The sequence below is a fragment of the Atractosteus spatula genome, chromosome 2 (genome assembly GCF_055471065.1).
Source record: "Atractosteus spatula isolate fAtrSpa1 chromosome 2, fAtrSpa1.hap1, whole genome shotgun sequence".
Classification (NCBI taxonomy): domain Eukaryota; kingdom Metazoa; phylum Chordata; class Actinopteri; order Semionotiformes; family Lepisosteidae; genus Atractosteus; species Atractosteus spatula.
Window position 1 is genome coordinate 34809361 of NC_142707.1, and position 20988 is coordinate 34830348.

General features: G+C 38.5%; 1 protein-coding gene across 2 annotated transcripts in view; it reads right to left on the reverse strand.

Moving 5' to 3' along the window:
- Positions 1–20988, reverse strand: part of lpgat1 (lysophosphatidylglycerol acyltransferase 1) — a 70367-nt gene that overhangs the window by 22229 nt on the left and 27150 nt on the right. For both annotated transcript variants that reach the window (XM_088907549.1, XM_088907558.1), the window contains 3 exons: positions 20393–20488; positions 19015–19288; positions 4861–4984 (listed from right to left, as the gene is read on the reverse strand). In XM_088907549.1, coding sequence (XP_088763675.1) covers positions 4861–4984; positions 19015–19288; positions 20393–20488 — 494 coding nt within the window. The remainder of the gene's footprint in view (positions 1–4860; positions 4985–19014; positions 19289–20392; positions 20489–20988) is intronic.

Here is a 20988-nt window from a genome sequence, read left to right on the forward strand (position 1 = left end):
TTCTACATATATCCTTTTTTGTGTTGCGAGACCCCCTTGTGATTGTACTGGAGATGCTACGGAACTTTCTTCATCAGATAACATACAAAAGGAACACGGGACTTATGGTCCTGACCATCATACCAAGCTGCCCTCAAAAGCTATTTTACAGTTCACTACAGCATTCTTGATTTTGAGAGAGTTCTAATAAATATCATGTGGTCCTGTTAAAAGAGATGGACGGAAAGCAGTGCTATTAAGTAATCTAAATTAAAACTGGAATTTCACAAGCAAGATCAATGGATGGAGCAGATGGTCTGTATGTCACATACTGTACACAGCAGCAAGCTGGATTCTGTAAATTACACACATCATATCATATGCTAGCTGCATTACATTATGTATTAATGAATACTGGATTACCCTCATTTCCTGGAAGAACACTCCTGCCAGTGACAAGCCTCAAATGCAAGCAACACTAGAACACCAGATCGCACTCTTCTTCAAAGACACTTAACACAAACACAGTGCCCTTACATAATTACAACCGGGCTCCTCACTAAACCTTATCAGGATCAACTGTCAAAGTAAACCACGCACTCAGCCATTATTTAATTGAACTCATTTCTAAATAAGGAACAGTCTTTTTAAATAAAGTTGGCAGCTCTGCTTTCATGTGTTCTGTTTAATTTCAGTATCTGCTTTACTCAAGACATTATCTTTATTTATCTATTAATCTTTGTAACAAAGACAGTTTTTACCACAGTCAATACACACAGTATCTTAATAGAGAAGAACAGGGCACCTCATCCAAGGATGCTTGCTGTTAAACATTTATAAAATTGGTTGAAATATGCTTGGTTGAAATAGGGGTGGGATGGTGGCACAGTGGTTAGCATTGCTCTCTTGCAATACTAGGGCTCTGGGTTATTTCTGCCCGTTGCTTACTGGGATAGGCTTTCCGAATCGAATGAAGCAGTTAGAAAATGGATGGATGCTTCTTCAGTGTGACCCACTGTCTTGCTTGCATTCTTGATTCCAGTCATGGACTGGTCTCCTTTATCTCTTGAGTTGCGTCATAGGGAAAATGGCTTTGTGGAAGAGCCTTAAACTGGCTTTGACACAAATCATTCTTTAACTGCTTTATTTCAGATTCCAACCAACGCCTCTAAACACTTTATTACAGTTTAAATTACTTTACAGGACCTACTGTATTTGTGCATGTTTTCATTTCTAAATAACATCTACGTCTGAAGAGTCTCTATGTAAGCCTGCTGAATTACTTCAGCATTACTAATATGCAGGTTTTTCTTGTTTGTATTCATCTCACATTTTGCTCTAGTACTTTATCCAGGTTTTGAAAGCCTGTTTTATTTAGTTTGTAAGCTTAAAAATGAGTCTGTTCAAGTAAACGTTGGAAGATTTCTTTCGAAGTAGTGTTATATGACTCATCCGTACTGTGCTCACTCTTGTCTGAACAAGGAGGCGTTGGAGACCAGAAGCATTGTGCCAGAAAGAGTCTTGTCTACTTCACAACATGTTCCAAATGAAACTACTGAGAGTAGTTTGAATATTTCAAAACAGCCAAACTGTTTTTAAGAGAAATACAGACTGCATGAGTAACCTTGAAAATAAAAAAGCTGAGACAATATTAAATCTTATTTTTATCCCTCTGTTTTTTTGGGGGGGATCTGTTTGTAAGGTAGCCTTGAGATAGCAAATAGGTCTCTAATATGCAGGGTTTAACTTTTTAGATATAACAGTTAAGACTTGATTACTCGGGTTAGGTTGTGACTTAATTCTGATGGTTGAAATGCCACATTCTGTATCAAATGCTCTGTCAGAAATGTCCCCACAGTAACTCATCTGAAATGTATACACTTGACATATGGAGGTGAACAGTTTTGAAAACGAATTTTAAAAAGACGCTAAAATGGTTTATTTCATCTTCACATTTTTGCAGCAGAAACCTCAACACAAAATAAAGTTCTGCAGAAAGTAAAAGATTACATAAACTATGCCTCACACAATTATAACTTTAGTGCTGTATACTGTGCTTTAGAGCCAAGGGTAACCCAGATCTTAATCTACAGAATGATACAGAATCTACATGATTTGTGGTTTTTAAAATGTATTGGTGAAAATCCTAGTGAATGGTGAATATTGTGAAGAAATATTCTTTAAACACCGTTGCTCCAAATGACATGATATTCAAATGGCTGTACAGAAAAAAACAGACATTATATGTCCTGAGGCTTTTAGTGTGTTGACAGGGGTGTGATAATGTAGCTGCAAAGTCTGTCACGCAAGGTACTTATCTAAACTCAGGAAAATGTTACTTCATGTTTATTCACTTCTACAGAAAAGCAAAACCAACTTTCTTCTGCTTTATGTTTATACGTGTTCTTTGCATTTTTTTGTTCTTATGATCAGAGCTTTTATTTGTGAAACATCTCAGAAACAAATAAAATCCATCATCTCTGGGTAGTTAGAAACTGGGTAGCTTAACCAGACATATCAAAACATACAGTATGTCATAATTGTGCATTGGGTAACTATAACAAACAGCATGCTTCCGTTTCCAGCTTGTGCAAGAAAAAGGAAACAGTTCTATATGCTTTGGAGTAAATTGATATGTGTTTGAACAAACATAGCAATGAGTAGTCAGAAGAATGTTTTTTTTTGCTAGCTAGCAGATTGCATTTTTATAACATATTAATATATCAAATATAATTAAATATAAGCATTACATCCCTTTGCTCTAGCCTGCTCAGCATAAGCAATGAGACCTAGGAAGCCTTGGAATGAATCAGGCCCCTGAGAGTTGCACTCAAGAAGAAAATTTAGAGGGGGGACATAACGGACGCAGATCTCTCAAAGCTTAATTACCATCTTAATGAGCCTTTAGCCTTAATTCTTTAAAAGCAAGGGAAAAAAATAGGGTCCAGAAAGACTCCAATATGATGATTCTCTACATGTCAGAAGGTGAACTGGACCCTAAATTTAATAAGGTTCCCTTAATAACGGCAGTAATCCCGGTACAACAATAAAAAAACAACATATTGTACTGTACTGTTTTCAGTATGTAAACATATTGAAAACTGCTATTCAACAACAACTCTGCATATGGAATGCTGTAGTGGGTAGTAACGTAATATAGGCCACCATCATTCTACAATGCTACATGTCTGAGAGTTCAGACTTGGTGCAAATTCCACCAAACAGAAGGAATAAACACTATGTTTTCTTAAAACATATGCCTGACATCTGACACAGCCAGACAAACCATTTATAATGCAAGGACAACCATCTAGGGGAGCTTAACAATAACTCCCAGATGAAGAAAAATGTAATTTGCTTGTGATGTATACTAGTTACCACATTGTACAACATTAGCAGGAGAGTACGCAAAACCAATCTATAAAAGGTGTTTCTGGAGACTAGCACGTGTTAACAAAATCCTTTGTATGTGTTAAAAAACAGAAATAGCACTTCACAGCTATTTCTGTGTATAACCAAGCTTGATGGAAATCAGAAATGTCATATCAACAGTTGGCTGTTATTGCTGATAAGCCTGTTTATTATCAACAATTTTGAACAATCACAAAACTGTACTTGGCTACTACTGTACACTATGATTACACTGCTTCATAACTATACAGTAAACACCCAAAAAAGTTGGAATACAGGGTTTTTTTTTAATTATAAAGGCTTCCAAAACAAAAGAAAAGGCAAAGCAGCTTCACAACATCTCTGAAATGCATGAAGTCGAAAACCAGCCTGCACAAAAGAAGCCGAGTAGAAAATCAGGAGAATCCTGAAAGAAAGATCTGCATTATTCTGATGAAGGCAATGGCCAAACGCGTTGGCACAGCCATGAAATAAAATGCTTATGCTTTTAACACTCCCTGAGTGCTGTTGAGCTTCTTTTGTGAATGTAATTAGAAAGCTTAGCTCTTGTCAAGGCACAATTACTTGTCATCTTCAAATAACACAAAAATGTTTTCAAGGATTCTGAACTACTGAGCCAAGTGTTCATTAATGCTTTATTAAAAGATGATGCGGTGATGCTGCAGGTGTGTGGCTTGGAATCTTCAAAAAGTTATTCATAAAACCAGTGGGATGTGAAATTACATTCAGCCTGACGACAAATGTCTCAAGATATGCGTCTACATCAAGTGGGTTCAAATTCCTACAGGCTTCTTCCTGCAACACAGCTTGGTTTCTCTGCTGTCATCACAGGCATGGGCAGTTTTTACAGTGGGGACGGAATGCTATTCCTTCCGAGGCTGCTTTCAGGAGGTTCCGGGGATATTACGAGAATAAATGGAATTTAAATTAAGTTGATTTTCAGATAGTCGCTCAGAGTATAAAAAAATACAACCCATAAAATCTCACAGTGTTGAAAGAACCCTGAAACAAACATTGACATATTCCATATTTGCAAAAACAAAATACATTAAGATGAAATACATATGCCTAGGAGTCAGACTGGATAGAGAACATCAAACTAGAAATTACTCAGTAGCAAGTGTGCTAATTCGTCCAACAGCAGACATCACAGGATACATCAAACAGAATACACACACAGCATTTTGCTATTTTCTGGGATGTATATATATATAGCATTCGAGCTTGTGGATTAGCTACTGACATGATCATGAGGTTGAAAAAAAATTGTACAAGATAATTATCAGTCAAAGAAGTCTAAACACTGCCGGGTGTAACTATGAAATATTACCAGAAAGATCTCAGAATAATAGAAATCATGAAACACATATATACACTGGAACTGCTAAAGGTCTTTTTCCTTTCATTTTTTTTCTGCCACCCCTAAACAGTGAAGAAGACTGCACACATAATCTTGCCGATCTGCCTTACCTGTAATGCACATGTGTAACTACTGGCGGTCTGTAACCAAGAATCCATGTCTGGATATCTATTGGCTTGGCTTTGGGGTAGGCGATGGTGATGTCAATAACCCACTGCAAGCCTCTGGGTTTGCCTATGTGAAATGAAAAAGAACACAAGGCAAATATGAACACATTTGGTCACTGTGAAACTGAAACTGTGCATAAAGATGAGAATGAGGGAATTTCAGGAGATTTTGTATTTAGTCTTGTGCCTCCTGTTACTTTAGACATGGATTCTAATTGCTGCTGGAAAAAAGAGACTCAAGCCTTTGGCACTATACCTCATAAAACCTTCAACAGGACTTTCTGATTTGATCTGCTTGTTACACACCACAAGAGGGAGAAGTCTGCAACCAAATTCTCTATTGCAGGGTGTGATCTTATCTGTTGAACTGGATTATTCAGGTAGCAAACACTGTCTCAGATCAGATCTCCAATGTTTCCAAAGTTACACAGTGGATATGACACATTAAAGTATTACAGATTTATTATGCTTCAAGAGACTAGGGAAAGGAGGTTACAGAGGGCTCAGTACCAAGACCAATGCTGACAAGACCCACCCTTAATTTTAGTTTCACAAATCTGACAGGACCATTATAAACCCTGTGCAAACCAGCATGATTAATCCTAAAGCAATACACCATTGGACAGATGCCAAAGTATTGTCAGACCTTAGCACTGATACCATGGTAACCACTAGAAAAGGCCTGACAAATGCTAAATAAAATATAGAATCTGATTTGTGCATAAAAAGAAGAAGACTTTTGACAGATATACAGTACAAAACTAAGAGATGTTATGCATAAACAAGAATTTCTATACTATATTATTCTGTAGTATACACAGAAGCAGCACACCCAAAGATAAAAATAAAAACTGTTCCGAAACAAATGAAACATGACTTTTAGTTCCTCTGGTCCGTGTTGTGGATGCTGCTTGGTATGCTATGAGTGTTGCTCTGTGTTGCTACATGTGTGGCTCAGTGTTTTTGCATGGGCTGCAACATGTTGCTGCTACTTTGATTCATCAAAGTAACACAAAGACCATTTAATCCCTGTCCCATTTTCTAATCGGTTTTTGTTAAGAGTTTATCAGTTATACTATTATCTGGTCACATCAGATCAACTGTGCTTGGACTTTGGTTGTGCAGATGTGCTGAAGGACAGAGACAGCCTTACAGTGACAGTTTCAGGGATAGCATTGGAACATAAAGGCAAATCAAGTCTATGTTAACACCTTTATTTCACCAACAATTTTATTTAGACTGCAGACATAACAAATGGAGCTGTCAGGAGACTTCCTAGGAAAGAATACATATTGGGCTTTATGTAAAAAAAAAGTCTCATTTCAAGGTGAAGTAAGCCATCTTTCAGGCTTTTATATTCCATACAAAGAAACATCCAAGAGGCATTCTAGTTATTTCTTGCTAATGTTAGAAATGTTTTTGCTACAAACAGTGGAAATCTTGCTAAACAAATCGCTACTGCAAATGATATCTTTTGATAACCTGATAACATGGGCTTTCACTCTGCTGTAAGAGCTTTCAGTCACCAAAACAAATGGAAATCTAGCTCCGTTGTTGGGCATTATGCCAGGTAATAACAGCATGAATTGCTTGTCAGATTGCATTGTTTATTTATGTCATTTTTCCTACAACACCATCTTGAAGAAACAATATTTCTTTGCCAGACAGTTCCCATCATCTTGCCAGCAGACCTACTTAAAAAAGGCCCTCATTAGTTGAGCTGTGATGGATGTGAAAGAAAACCAATTAATTTTGTGATCTCTTAATTTTAGAGATGCCTTTACACTCAGCCATTTTATCTAGTGCTCATCTGTCCTCCCTGCAAATTAGATTTCCAATAAATCTGCAGTGGAATTCATGGGACATAAAGGGAAAGAATCGTATGTACTGTAGAGCACAATATGGAATACAATTTTGTAGCTTTTTATCCTAAAATGGACTTCTCCTTACTGTTTTTCAAGTGTAACCTTCAAAGTATGTTCAGGGGATATTTAGGTCTGTATTTATAATGTACGGGTCAAAAGTTTCCTTTTGAAGAAGCAACTTAACATTGGCAGTAATGGATATACACAGAGGACATCATGGTAAAGTTGCAGAAGACTTTTTATAACGTTCCTCAAAAGATTAATTCACAAACTGCAGACAAAAGGTATACTGTATGTTTGGATAAAGGAGTGGTTAATGGCTGGAAAACTGAAAATACAGATAAGGGGTGAATATTCAAATTGGGGTGTTGCATTTATTGGAGTACCACAGGTATCTGTATTAGGACATTTCCACAATTTAAATCAATGACCTAAAATCTCATATGTTTGTAGATTAAACCAAGATAGGAGGATTGCCAAACATTGGAAATAAATTTTAAGAAAAGTTAGAAAAACTCCAAAACTGGGCAAATATCTGGTGGATTCATATTTAAAATAGAAAAATGAAGAGTATTGCATGCAGGCAGCAAAACAAACTATACATATGAAAAGAAAACAATTAGCTTGAAGATATTACCAATGAAAACAGCTCAGGAGGTTATGTTCACATCATTTTCTAATTAAGACAAAGTGCAGAAACAATACAAAAAGTAGCCAATGTTAGGATATATACTGTAATTTACCTTTACAGTATTAGAATACTGTGTTCAATTTTGGTCACCTAATACAAAAGGAAAAGGCCACAAGGGGACCTGATCCATGTATTTAAAATTCTCAAAGCACTGGCTAACTCAACACAGTGTTTCTTTCGGAATACTTAAATAAATGTTTTTTATCAGACTACTCAAAGAACAAAATACCGTCTTAGATTAGTCCTGAAACTGTAGCACAAGACTTTGGGACTGGCTAACTTCTAGCACTTCTTATTGATAACAACTGTTGTATAAAGAAAAAAAGAAAAAAAACTGCAACGCCGAGGTCACCCTTTCATCAAATCTTGTTCAAAGCTCGATAAGACTCAACTAAAATTTAAATTAATTGAATGAACATATTCTAAGATCATATTCCAGTTCACTGACCATTGTATTTCACATGACTGATGGGTCATCACTGACTACTCTCTGCAGCATACCTTTCACACACAAGAATACACAAATCTGTTCAGTCCCTGCTTTTATACTCAGCCAGTGACTTGACACTCTTCTGCTACTTTCTCTGTACTGTGCTTATACTCACTGACATCTAAAAATAGCTTATTTCATACTATAAGCAATGTACATTTCCTAATAAACTTGTTTTTTTTGTATCTTCAATTAATCGCATCCATCTTCAGCATCTGTGCTATGCACAGCATCTGTGTTATCACATCACATGGCCTCAGTTATCAGATCACATGGCGTCAGCTTTCATTTCTACGCTGACGATACTCAAATATACATCCATACCAAACCTAACACTGATGTGGCTGTCTGTATTCTATCTAATTGCATCTCTGACATAAAAATTTGGATGACTCAAAATTTCCTTCATCTTAACTGAGACAAGACTGAAGTCATGCTTATTGGCACCCCCCATCAAATTCGTGAAGCCAGTCCTGTAACCCTATCTTTAGATGGTTCTGTACTTGAGCTTCAATCAAAAATGAAAAACCTTGGTGTTATATTCGATTCTGGCTTAACATTCGACCCACATGTGCAGCATATTGTCAAAACATCTTTTTTTCACCTCAGAAATATAGCTAGACTACGCCCTATGCTATCACTAACCATGGCTGAAAAGCTGATCAACACATTTGTGTTCTCTCGAATTGACTACTGTAATGCTCTACTCACTGGGGTATCTAAATCTACTTTGAACAAACTGCAGTATGTCCAAAATTCAGCAGCCAGAATCCTGACCAGGTCTAGTGCAAATGATCACATTACTCCTATCCTGGAGTCCTTGCACTGGCTTCCTGTCAAATTCCGTGTAGACTTTAAAATCCTCATGCTCACCTATAAGGCTCTGCATGGCTTGGCACCTCAGTACCCATCTGAACTATTATCACCCTACTCCCCACCTCGCAACCTTCGCTCTTATAACTCTGGTCTCCTTACTGTCCCCGAAGCCCATCTACATTGTATGGGTGACAGGGCCTTCTCCTGTTATGCCCCACAAGCTCTGGAACTCTCTGCCCAAGGATATCAGAGAGTCACCTTCTCTAAACTCCTTCAAATCCAGACTCAAAACCTTCTTCTTTAGAAAAGCCTTTACTTAGTACCACCATCCACGGTCTCCTCTGTATATTGAAATTGTGTTTTATCTTGTGTATTATTTTTATTTATTGTTGTTGTCATTCTGTAAAGCGCTTTGAGAAGCCACCTTTAAAGGCGCTATATAAAATAAAGTTTATTATTATTATCTGTGTGACCTGTAAAATAAGTGAATATGTGAACAGAAACATGAATATAAAAAACTTCAGAGTAAGAAAGATTTACATTTTAGGCTCTCTTTTCTTGCAATCATGTTGATAGAAATAAAAAATAATCATGATGTCACATCAAAATAAACATATCAAGGCAGATGTCTACCCCCGAAAAGTGTGTCATTAGAAACATTTAAAGATAAAAGGATCTTAAAGAACAAGCACCTGCAATATGTGATTGCCGACACAAAATTGCTTTTTCTGTCACTTAATCTTTAGCCTGTAGATGCCAAGAGTCAATTTTATCCTCAAAAGTGCTTCTCTCTGCTCTCTCTGGTGGATTAGATTTTTTTCAATTTTTATTTTGTATTTCAACAAACTGTACAGATTGCATTCGGAGAATTTTAAGTTCACTTAAAAATTGTTTGGGTTTATCTATGATTAGCGCATGAACTATACTTATTTTACCAGACAGAAAAAAATTACTTTGTCAATGCTACACCCTAAATCTCAATTACAAGTTGAAACCTATACCAGTGAAAGTAACGTTTTTCCACAGATAGGTTTTTTAAAATGTGTACACCATAAAAAGCTTAAAATTAATAAAATTTTCAAAAATAATGTCGTTTCAGGCAAGCAATGAACCTTGTTTTAACCTAGGATCAAGTTTCATTTTCACAAGTCATGAATTGTGAAGTGCTTTTCTCCCTTCAGTGTCTGGTAATATAAACAGTTACTACGCTCTTCTCTTGTATGCACTGGACTTCATGGAATATTGATGGGTTTATATTACATAAATTAAATCACTTTACTTGCCTGGATCCCCAGATAATTTCAACTTATATGGGTATTTTCCAAACATTTCCTTCCTGAAAAGAGCAATTACCTCAGAGCATGTGATCACTAGGCACATTTGTATACTGAATGCTTTTTAATATACCATGCTAATGGCCAATAGAAAGAGTTGGTCTGGTGTGTTTTAATAAACCGTGCCAAATTAGAATATTTATATATGCTTTTATACATGTTGGAGAACACTAAAACCAGCACAGCATGTGCTTCTTTACTGAACCTTTACTTGGTCTTGCATTCACACCTGCAAAAACAATTTTTGACACATTATACTGAGAGGAATTCAAAACATCAAATGCTGGTTCAAAAACTTGTTTGTTGCTTTTTAATGCCATTTTGCATATTTGATCAAAATCTGATAAGACACAGGGGGTAACATGCATGGTTAAATGTTTTTGCCCTCTGTGACAAACGTAAACAAACATTAAAATACATCCCAGAAGATAAGGTTACAATAACTGGCTCTGTATCATGGAGGATCTTGAAAAACTGCATGTTTAAACCCTGAGGCTCATTCTTTCTTTGCTCAGAAGCTGTCGTGTCGTAAACTGCGAGGGGATAAGGGAGTTTATACCCATTAATTTTCAATGCAGATTTGGGATTAAGAGGGATGGCTTAAAGGCAAGGCAAAAGGTCAAAACAGTTTCATACCTGCTGAGCGCTATTACAAACATGTTTGTGCCTGTTCCGTGAAAGCAGATGCTTTATGTCCTGAAATGGTAATGAACACTGCAGAAACCATGTGTTTGAACCCTGTATTAGGAATGAAGTGAGACTCACTCTTAACTACTTCTGAAACTCATAAAAACACACTTCCAGATTTCAGACACTAAACACTTTCCTTCTCTCAGCTGCCTCTTATTTGTGAACTCAGTGCTGCCTCTCCACATATACTAAACTACAGCATTTGGCCATTAAATGTGGTTTATTATTCAGCGCCTTACACTCTGGCGGTCAAGACCTCAGTGTTTTTCTGCTCTATGCATGTGTCAGGAAAAGCAGGCAATGAGTGCGGCTGTTAGAGCTGGCCAATACCACTTTGGCTCAATTAGCATCAGTTACACAAATTCAGCTGCTCGGCGCACCGCAGTACGGTGCCTTTCAACTCCTGCAGGACACAGTGTTTACACGCAGACACCAGTTGATATTACATCAGCCTTGTTACCTAGGAATTTGCATCCAATGGATCTCAACACTGCTCTACACAGCAGTTTCTTAATATTTGCAGTGCATTACTTCTCCATTAAGCACAGCTCACGGAAGAGCCTTTGTATGCTAGCTAATGGAGGAAGGTCATATGCGGGGCCTTTTTCCCCCCCCTGAAAAAAAGAAAGCCAAGGATGAGAATTAACTTACAAATGTATCTCATATTTGATTTTCAACTTCAGAGTCGCAATCGCAATTTGGAATTTTATTAGTCTGATTTTTGTTATTTTGTATATCAACTTGCCATCTCCAAGTTTCAATTTGCTCTTGTACTGAAAACAAAATGTGTATTTTGCAGATGCACAAAAATGAAAAACAATAATGCCCTCATAGTACACTTACACAGTTCATTAGAGCACATTAAGAACAGTATCGCATGATACAGCTTTGTTATTTTCCTCAGTTGCTACAGCTATGTTAAAGCCAAATTCTCTTGGCACACAGTGAAAGCATTAAACAGTCCCAATGCGCTTAATGCAAGGTAACAGACACTTTCTCATTCACATGCTCTAGTGCCTATAATATTGTTAAAAAACACAAATGTATATAAGGGTGGTGGAACCACACCTTTGCAAAGCTTATATAAAGAGAACTGTGGTGTGTAACAGACATTTTAATATTTTTAGGTGCATTTGCTGCCCCAATTACAGATGGATTAAAACAAACGCCATTAAATTGAAATGACAGAGTGTGATGGTAGATCCAGGCAGACATGCCCCTCAGCTGACACTGAAAGTGTACTCGTGAAGCACAGCAAGTGTCCTCTGCCACCCACTCTGAGGCCACAAAGGCACACTGAGAGAAGATAGCCTAAGACGATGTACTGATTGAAGCGGTTTTATCTGTGATATCCAGCAGCTTTGGAACCCTTTTCCTGAAAAGCATGTAAATTCATGCCCTCTACCACCTGTATCCTGTAACGTTGCACTCTCTGGTGCCAATGTGCTCCGCTCTAAAAAAATCTTGCATTTTTAAACCGGCAGGGCAAGTTAAAAACTGGGAGGTCTAGAGAACAACACTGAGTAACTAAATGTCTGTTTAGAAAAAAAAACGACCAAGAAAACAATTTCAGCTTTGAGTCACTGGCTCCTTAGCTACATGGATAGTGATACTGCTGTGACTCCTGAGAAAATTAACACTAAGGGTACTTTACTTTTAAATTGAAGCAACTTGGAACATTTTCCGTTGTGTTTATGGCAGAACAGGGTTAATTTGCATTTGAGGACGGATGCGTTCATAAGATAAAGAGCTTTAGAGAAGAGGCACACCACAATCCCGCTGCTCATTCCAACTGTATTTGCCTGCTGGTTAGAGTGAAAAGGCAGCACAGCAACACATCAATAGGGAGCCTCAGTCAGGAAAGATTTTCTAATAATAGAAACCAGCAATTAGACTAATTCCAGCCAAATGGTGAAGTGGGCACACATGCACTGAACTGGAGAGGTGATGGTTGAAGGGCCAAACCACTAATGACTTAATCACATAGTGAACCACTTTAGAGTATGTAAGATGCACAAAACAATTCTGATGTTGCACGATAGTAAAAAGGAAAAAAAATGTTTGTTTGCTACCATTTCCTGACATGTCAGATTCAAAACCAAGTAGGTGTATGAACTGGCAACAAAGCCTGAAGAATACAATCTTACTATGCAGAACACTACCAGCCTTTCTAATGCACAGAATCAGGACATTGCCGGGTATACATCTCTATATAACTGGTCATAGCTCACTTTTTTTTACCATTGCCCTTTCTATTGCAAATTAAACGTTTCAATCATGTTCTCACCGTATACATAATGCATATTCATATAAGCTTGTTCATCATTATCAGGAGGTCCCAATTCCAGGACTCAAAAAACTGTCACATGTATTAAGAGGTGACAATCACTAGTTGTGATACAACACGACTTATTTTATCCAACATGTATAAAACCTCATGTTACCCAGCTCTTTGCCAACAAATGGCTTAATATCATAATATACCATAACACACACACATAATGCACAACAACCTTTCAAGGATAACCCACACCTTAACCTTAAGCAAGAGATGGACATGCTACTTTATAATGATTTCCTGAACAAGGAAAAAGCTCGCTCTAGCACAACTTGCAAATCTCTACAAACAAAAGTGAGACACTGGAACTTCTAATGCCAAATACCAAAACCTCACTACAAACCCGTCTTCCTAGTGTGACACATAAGGGTGTTTGGGTACCGTTGCAAGTGATGTGTTATATGGGCAGGGTCTCAGGAAAACACACACATTTGCAGCTGTAAGGTTTAAAACAGTGCAGTTTATTTATAGCGTATTAAAACACAATACAAAACTATACTCTTAGCTACTGATTTCTTAAGTCCATTACTATAAACACTGGGCAGCTAAGATGTTTACACCATAATGTATTTCTCCCTGAAACCAAAGTTTCTCGCAAAACCCTTTGAAAACTATGTTCCACAGTTCCACGGTTCTTTCCAAGCCTACTACCCTCTGACATTATTGAAAAATAGTGCACTGACAGGATAAAGCTGACTGGGCACAGGTGATTCAACACGTAATCTGTTGAATGCCAAGCCTGGGAAGAAAATAAAACAGAAGAAGGAACCAGTATATTCCACTACCCAACAGAACAATGGCTCTGTGCAGCCTTTAAGTAGAAAGCTGGGATAAGTCAGCAGAATGTGACTTGACGTCTGGAATGTTAGAACCAAGACTTTACAGCTAATCACAGTCCGTCAGACAGGCCTCATTCTATCACTAAGTTCACGAGTCATGACACTTCACCGAGATTAAAAGGGAAGCATATGTCTGATGGTCTGACTAGGAGTGTCTAGTCACCATAGAACTCCATCTTCAGTGGTTGATAACAACCTGACTACACAGAGCTACACTAATCAAATCCTGAGACCTTACTTCCTGTTCTTCCTATGGTCTCATATTTAGACGACCACATTTCAACTGGACAACACAAGTCCTCGTGCTACTCATGTAACAACAGCTTTCCTTGGTGGGATGTGCTGGAATGAGGTGTGGCACCTTAGGCTCAGCACCCAGGAAAAACACGCATGTTTTTCCAAGCTCTACAAGAGGAAAGGCATATACTGTACTCCCACATGCAACCTGATCCAAAGCAGGTGTTGCAGATTGTACTGCTTCCAGTGAAGGTCACACAAACTACTAGCTTATAACTTTCATCATAGACACTCTGGGGTGACATGTTAATCAGTATAATTAATTCACCTCTGGCACATCTAACGAAATGTCCATGTACCTGCAAAAAAATTTCTTGAGAATTAATAGCTTTATGAATCTGTTACTATTATGAGTGACAAGTTTCTTTGGATGCTCTATGTTCAAGTTACACAAAATGGAAATGGCATTTGTCTTCTTTGTTCACAAACTTGAAAAGGTTCAACTTTAAAAGCTTCCCTGAGTTATGATTTAATGCAAAGAAGACTGCAGTTAGATGGCAGTGAAGCAGCAATTCTTATTTAATGAACTACAGAAATAAAAGTTGCAAAGGATTTAAATAAGGGCTCTTGGTGGCTTTGGCAAGAAGGCAGGACAAACAGGCTTCTTAATGAGCAACACTTCCTGGGACAGTTCATGTCTACAGATAATCTGGAAGATGATCTTAAGCTGAAGGCACAGTTAATTATCCAAAAGCTGACCAAACAATGAAGAACCTGCAGGGTGTGGAAACTTACTCCACCTGGTGACATCACAACCAACCACCAAATGTAAGTTTGTGGGTTAAAAAGTACTGCACAACTTTCTGCGCTTGCTCTCGCTCTCACTCTCACTCTCACTCAAAGACTGGAAACTTGGCAAACAGACAATAAAACCTCACAAACTTAAAACTTTTGTCAGAAAAGACTGGTTAACAGACAGCACATATGTAAAACAGAATTCTGCCCAAGGTCTTCCACATACACTTATATTATGAAAGTATCAGCTACGACTGGAGGCAAACACAGTTTCTCCCCACCTGTCTGACTTGCCTGGACCACATTCTGACTTTGGGTACGAACATTGAAAATCTGGTTTAGCTCAGCAATAACAATGAAGTCCCTCCTGGAGAACCGTCTGCCCACAATGTGCCAACAGAACTCTCTCTCTCACCATCAGCTGCCTTCTCTGTTTCTGCAGGGGAGTTCCAAGAATCCATTGTCGGATGAGTATAAATTAGTATTCAATGTTATCGATCTCGAGCACTATCTTAACCTAAACACATTTTGATACCAGTGAATTTGCATTAGTAAAAGTATTGACTTATCTCTGAGTTTCTGAATGTTGAATACTTATTCATGAGTAAGAAATTGTAACCAATTAGAATTGTTTAATTCTTATATTTTTGTATCTCTTTCTAATCCTGATATATTTTTGAATTGTGGTAACTCTCAAGTAAACAAGCCACCGTTTTTTAGTCTAGGCAGATTGTTTCAAGTATTATTAGTATTTTTGTTGATTTTTGTTGGTTTAATATGCATGTTGGTTCATATTGAAGTAAGACATAAGATGTGAAAAGGGTTAACTTAAGTCAGTTCTGCCTGAAGATTAGACTTCTAAGCAACAGGAGTTTATGGCAGGAAAGGGGGTTAACTGATAAGGATTCCAGATGCCAGCTAGGAAAACCCCTGGGGACTTAATCCCTGACCATTTGGCCAAAAGGCTGTAAACTGGCAAAACACGTGACCTCCCCCCTTTACCATATTAACGAATGACGTCCGAAGCACCAAGGAAGGACTATATAAACCTAAGGTTTGTACCGGCACCTTGAACAATATTTCGGTTTTGTTGTTTCTTGCGGGGAAACAAGACTTCGGCTTTATTGTTCCTTGCATGCAATAAACTCATCTGTTTAACTTCATCTCGGGATCCAGAACCTTATTCTTTCCATTACAACAATATCAATAATAACTATTTATTGTATATTTTGAAACTGCGGTTTTTATTATTATTATTATTATTATTATTTTTATTATTATTCTGTCGATTGATTCTGATTAGCCAATAAAAAGCTCATACAATTTACTGTTCCAATTAACAAGTTGTGCCAGTAAAGTTATACAACACCACAGCAGCCTTTGGTCCACAGTTCATACATTTTCTAACCATATCCATCCAGGATAGGTGATCAGGGTCACAGGGGAGACAAAGCCTATCCCAGCAAGCAATGGGTGAAAAGGGTGATACATCCTGGACGAGATGGCAGTCAATCCCAGGGCAGACAGTCACAAACACAACCACACTCACACCAGGGCCAATTTTCCCAGAAACCAATTAATCTACAGGTATGTTTTTGGACCATGAGAGGAAACCAGAATACTTGGTTAAAACCCACATGAACATAGAGAGAACATGCAAACTCCATGCAGATAGCACCCCAGGTCCAGAACAGAACCCAGGGTAATTCTAACCACTGTGCCTCCCTTTTGTCCGGTCATGTTCACAGAATATGTAACTACTGTATAATTGACTGTAGCACATTGTGGTTACTATCAGGTTTAGAGAGAACATTGTAGAGCACTATCTTTAAGGGTTTCCTGGTCCAGACCACATGAACTACACATGAAGTTTTAATCTAGACAGATCACTGCTTATGTACATTACACCCAAATGACATGCCTGGTCTTCCCATACAGCTCCCCCCAACCTAAATTTGTTTTATCACTGCTTTAAAAAAAGGCCTCTGATTACTGTTTTGGTGGCCTTCTAAGCTGAGTGCTTAGAAACATCCATATTTCTTGAATGTGTGACCATAGAGGTCTTAAACGTTAAGACATAAAGCAATTAGTTAATGCTAACAATTTAATGAGGAACTTTTATAATACGTTTATCACTGTTTAAAAAAGGTTTGCTTATTTGCTTTTACCTGACTTCCACTTGACTGGCAGAGACTCTTATCAGCTGACCCTGATATTGAGCTCCTAGTATTCTATTATGGTACTACTGACAAATACAGAAACGGACATTAATTAATATGATACTAATCAATAAACGAAGGCTGCTTTTTGAACACAGCAGTGGCTTGAAGAGTTGAGTGCCTTAGTACCATCTTCTGTTTCTACAAGTAGCTGCCAAGAAGCAGAGCGGAGATGGTGACTGAAGCAAGTCCTCACATAACTGGCATGACAAAGTAAATCCTGGGATCAATGCAGAGCTCACTTTCATTCAAGAAAAAATGGATACCCACTGAGGAAATTTCACTTTGCCCCCAGATGCAGTCACAAACCACCAAGAAACAATACTGACTAGCACTGATCCAAAATGCTTGTGAAGATCCACATTTCACACAGCATGTTATTATCTGCTTCTAACGGGGCAGCAGAAAGCCGTTTGACAAACTAAGACTAAGCAAAACCTACAGAAAGAGAAAGCTGGGGCTATAGAAAATGACCAGAATCCAAAAGAAAGATGCGCGACATAATAATTACTAATAAACAGAACTGCAAACTGCAAAAGGGTTAGGGTAATGGTTAATTTTCTAATCTTTACTGTCATGTCAAGCTGATTGAATGCAAATGTGGATTAACATAAATGGAAGTATTCAAGTCGGAAAAAAATAATTCATTAAGTGATTTAACATAAAATCATTTAGTCCTTTTCTCCAAGCAGTCCAGTATGCTGGTTACTTCCAATCCTCCACAACACTGTATGATTCTATCAATACTTTTTTATGCTTGTTATTCCAGATGATTACGCCTAAGGAAGGTTTTGTTGTGCAGCATATGGAAATGCAAGATAAACTCCAAGCTCAATTCAACAAAGTCAGTATAAGATCTTAAGCTTTAGACAAGATTCTAACTTTAAAAGAGAGCATTTCACTTGCGTGTATTATAAAGTCAGATAAAATAGCACAATAAGCCAAGGCTCATTGAGCTTTGCTCTCAAAGGAGGTTTAATAAGGGCCTGCTTTCAGGCTGAGAATCCCATAGCAATATCTTATTTTGATTGGTCATTAGTAGATGTATACTAGGGGAGTCACTGAGTCTTAAGAAGGATGATAGGACATTACTGCTAGAGATAACCGCAAGCGTTTTTAATGCTGCTTGTGGAAGTACACTACCCTTCAGGAATACAAATCCCTAGTGAACCATAAGCGTTTAAGGCAACGTTTAGGGCATGTCTGGAACACTGCAAGATTTTGAATGGCAAACCGTGGTATTCAAACGTAGTTAAATTTTACAGCCTTTATCATTTATCCTTTGGTCTTCAAGGGACATAATCTACATTGCTGTTAATCAAAGAATTATCAGTTAGGATTTGTGTGTTTGGGTATATTTGCATCAGTTGATTAGCGGCATTCATTTAATTTATTTTTCACTGTGTAAACTGGTTCCGCTTACTGTTTTGCAGTGATTTCCAAGTCAAATAAGTAACACGTCCACTCGAGGGATGAGGTGGGACAACATGGCACCAGTGAAGGGACACATGCTTCTCATGAGAATAATGGGACAGAGTTCACAGGACACCTCGTGTTGACGGCAAATATATGTCAACAAAAATTCCTTTATGTCATGTCTGTTTGAGAAAATGTCCATGTACCTGCAACCAAAAGGTTTCAATCGCCTGATAACTTCCTAATTTTGTTGTCGTTATAAGTGATGTTTCTTGTGAGGCCCAGTATATTTTTACATAGAGGCGAACCATTCTTTAACAATCATCTGTATCGACAAAAGTGTTCAAAAAGGGGTTTTTGCAGGAACCTGTTCTGCTGGCGTCTCCCGCCCCCAGGCTGCCGTTCTCTTGCTGCGGCCCCAGGGTCTTCAGGATGACCTGGGTGGCTCCCAGTCTGGGCAGGGTGACATGCATCAGGGAGGGCAGGTTGTTCTTCTTGGCGAAAGACTGGCTGGTTTCCCTCCGTTTCCGCAGAAAGCCCCCTTCCGGAAAGAGAACAATCCACTTGCGGTCCCGGCTGTGGTAGTACTTGTCTAAGTGATCCTTGAGGAAGCTCAGCTGCTTATCCCGGTGTGCTTTACCCTGCAGGCAAAGGCACAGTCTGTGAGACCAGCTCCCAGGTACCACTCCTTTATCGGTGTCAAATGAAAAGTGCACTGGCTACGGTTATGAACACTCGATTTTTGGCTACAGCAGCAAATGTAACAAATAAATGAGGATTCTTCAGCAAAAGGCTTTTCACAAACAGACGCAAACTTTGGAAAAAAGCTTTACACCATCCTTGTAACGGGGACTTTTTTTTAAATAATGTAGTAAATGGTAATAGGTACTAAAAGTTCTGTAATTTCTGTCATGTTACTTGATAAAACAAAAGCTTGGTGATATACTGAGGAGAGACAGTGGCAGAGGGTGTTGGGACTAGGACTGAGAAACAGAGAAAAACAGAGAACAAAAATGAAAGAGTGTGGACGAGAGGAAAGCAGACGAGAGATGCAACAGCTTATAGCGGCTGAGAAATACACCAGGCATGTGAAGCATGTCAAGTCGGCTCATGAGGAATGTGAGAGAGCAGGGTGCTGTTACACTCCCACTGCTTAGCAACAGCAGGAGCTGCGCCAGTGCCTTTCCTGAGAGGCGTGTGAGACACCCCCACCAGAGACAGCGTACACACCCACAGTGGACTTTACATAAGTTCCCACTGGCAACACAAAGAGGGAAGGTCCACAACATTGCATTTGAGGCCAGCCTTAAAATCCTCTGAACATTTCTGTAAGGATACTATTGCTGTTGCTTAATTTTTTCCACAAATTGTAAATGGCTTGCACATCGCAAGCTCATCGCCCTTCCAGAACATCGTTCCTATCTAGGGCAAATTTTGAGAAAAGGCTGGCATAAACACCCGGTTCTCGAGGCCTGGAATCTATCACTTAGTCTTGTCCAACTCTGGACCACGTCAGTAGCTCACTAGTGGCCTTGAATCTGCCAGGTTTTTTTTCCCTCTGCCTAAGTGCAAAAGTAAGTCCTGAGAGATGCGCTCATTCTCCACACAGGTTCACATGTAAAACGGCAGATTCCCACTTTGAAATTTCAGGTCTGGTCCACCTGCAGTTCTACTCTCTTAGACCTGCTGGCCACACGATTAAGGGATTTTGCCCAAGCACAGCACCAAGAAAGCCGATACCTTACCTGTCTTATAAAGAAATCGCCATGGATTAAAGACACAAGGCCAAAATTTGTGTATTTGAATATATGGTCCATTAACCACATCATCTTTCGGACCACCTAAAAGAGAGAACAAGGGATTAGCGACGCCCCCACCACCACCACAAAGGTAGTCTTCCATTGCCACGATCTGTGGCAGGAAAGGTTTTCAGATAAGTGGTTATTTAGTTTTTACTGGGAGAATTTGCAAATTTCATTCAACTTTAAAGTCCTGAAAACACATGCCAGTCTGATTAAAAGGCATTTAAAGCCCCAGTAGGATGTGTTCAGTGATGGAAAAAAAAACACAAACACGCATCTCTTTTCAAATGAAATGGGCAAGGGGAAGAGTTTCCTTCAGTGGAGGCTTGTTACTTCATAGAGGAATAAGAAGATAATTCAGGCACATGAAGGGAGAAAAGCCTTTTTTGTTCCTGTACACTAGGATACAACTCCTATAAAATCCATATTCCAATGAAAACTGCAGTAGCAAAGATACTAGTTGAAATTAGTAATCCCTGGTAGATGAGATGAATGCTTCTTCAATTCAGTCATCAAAGTGCATTCTCTTTGTTTCTTTT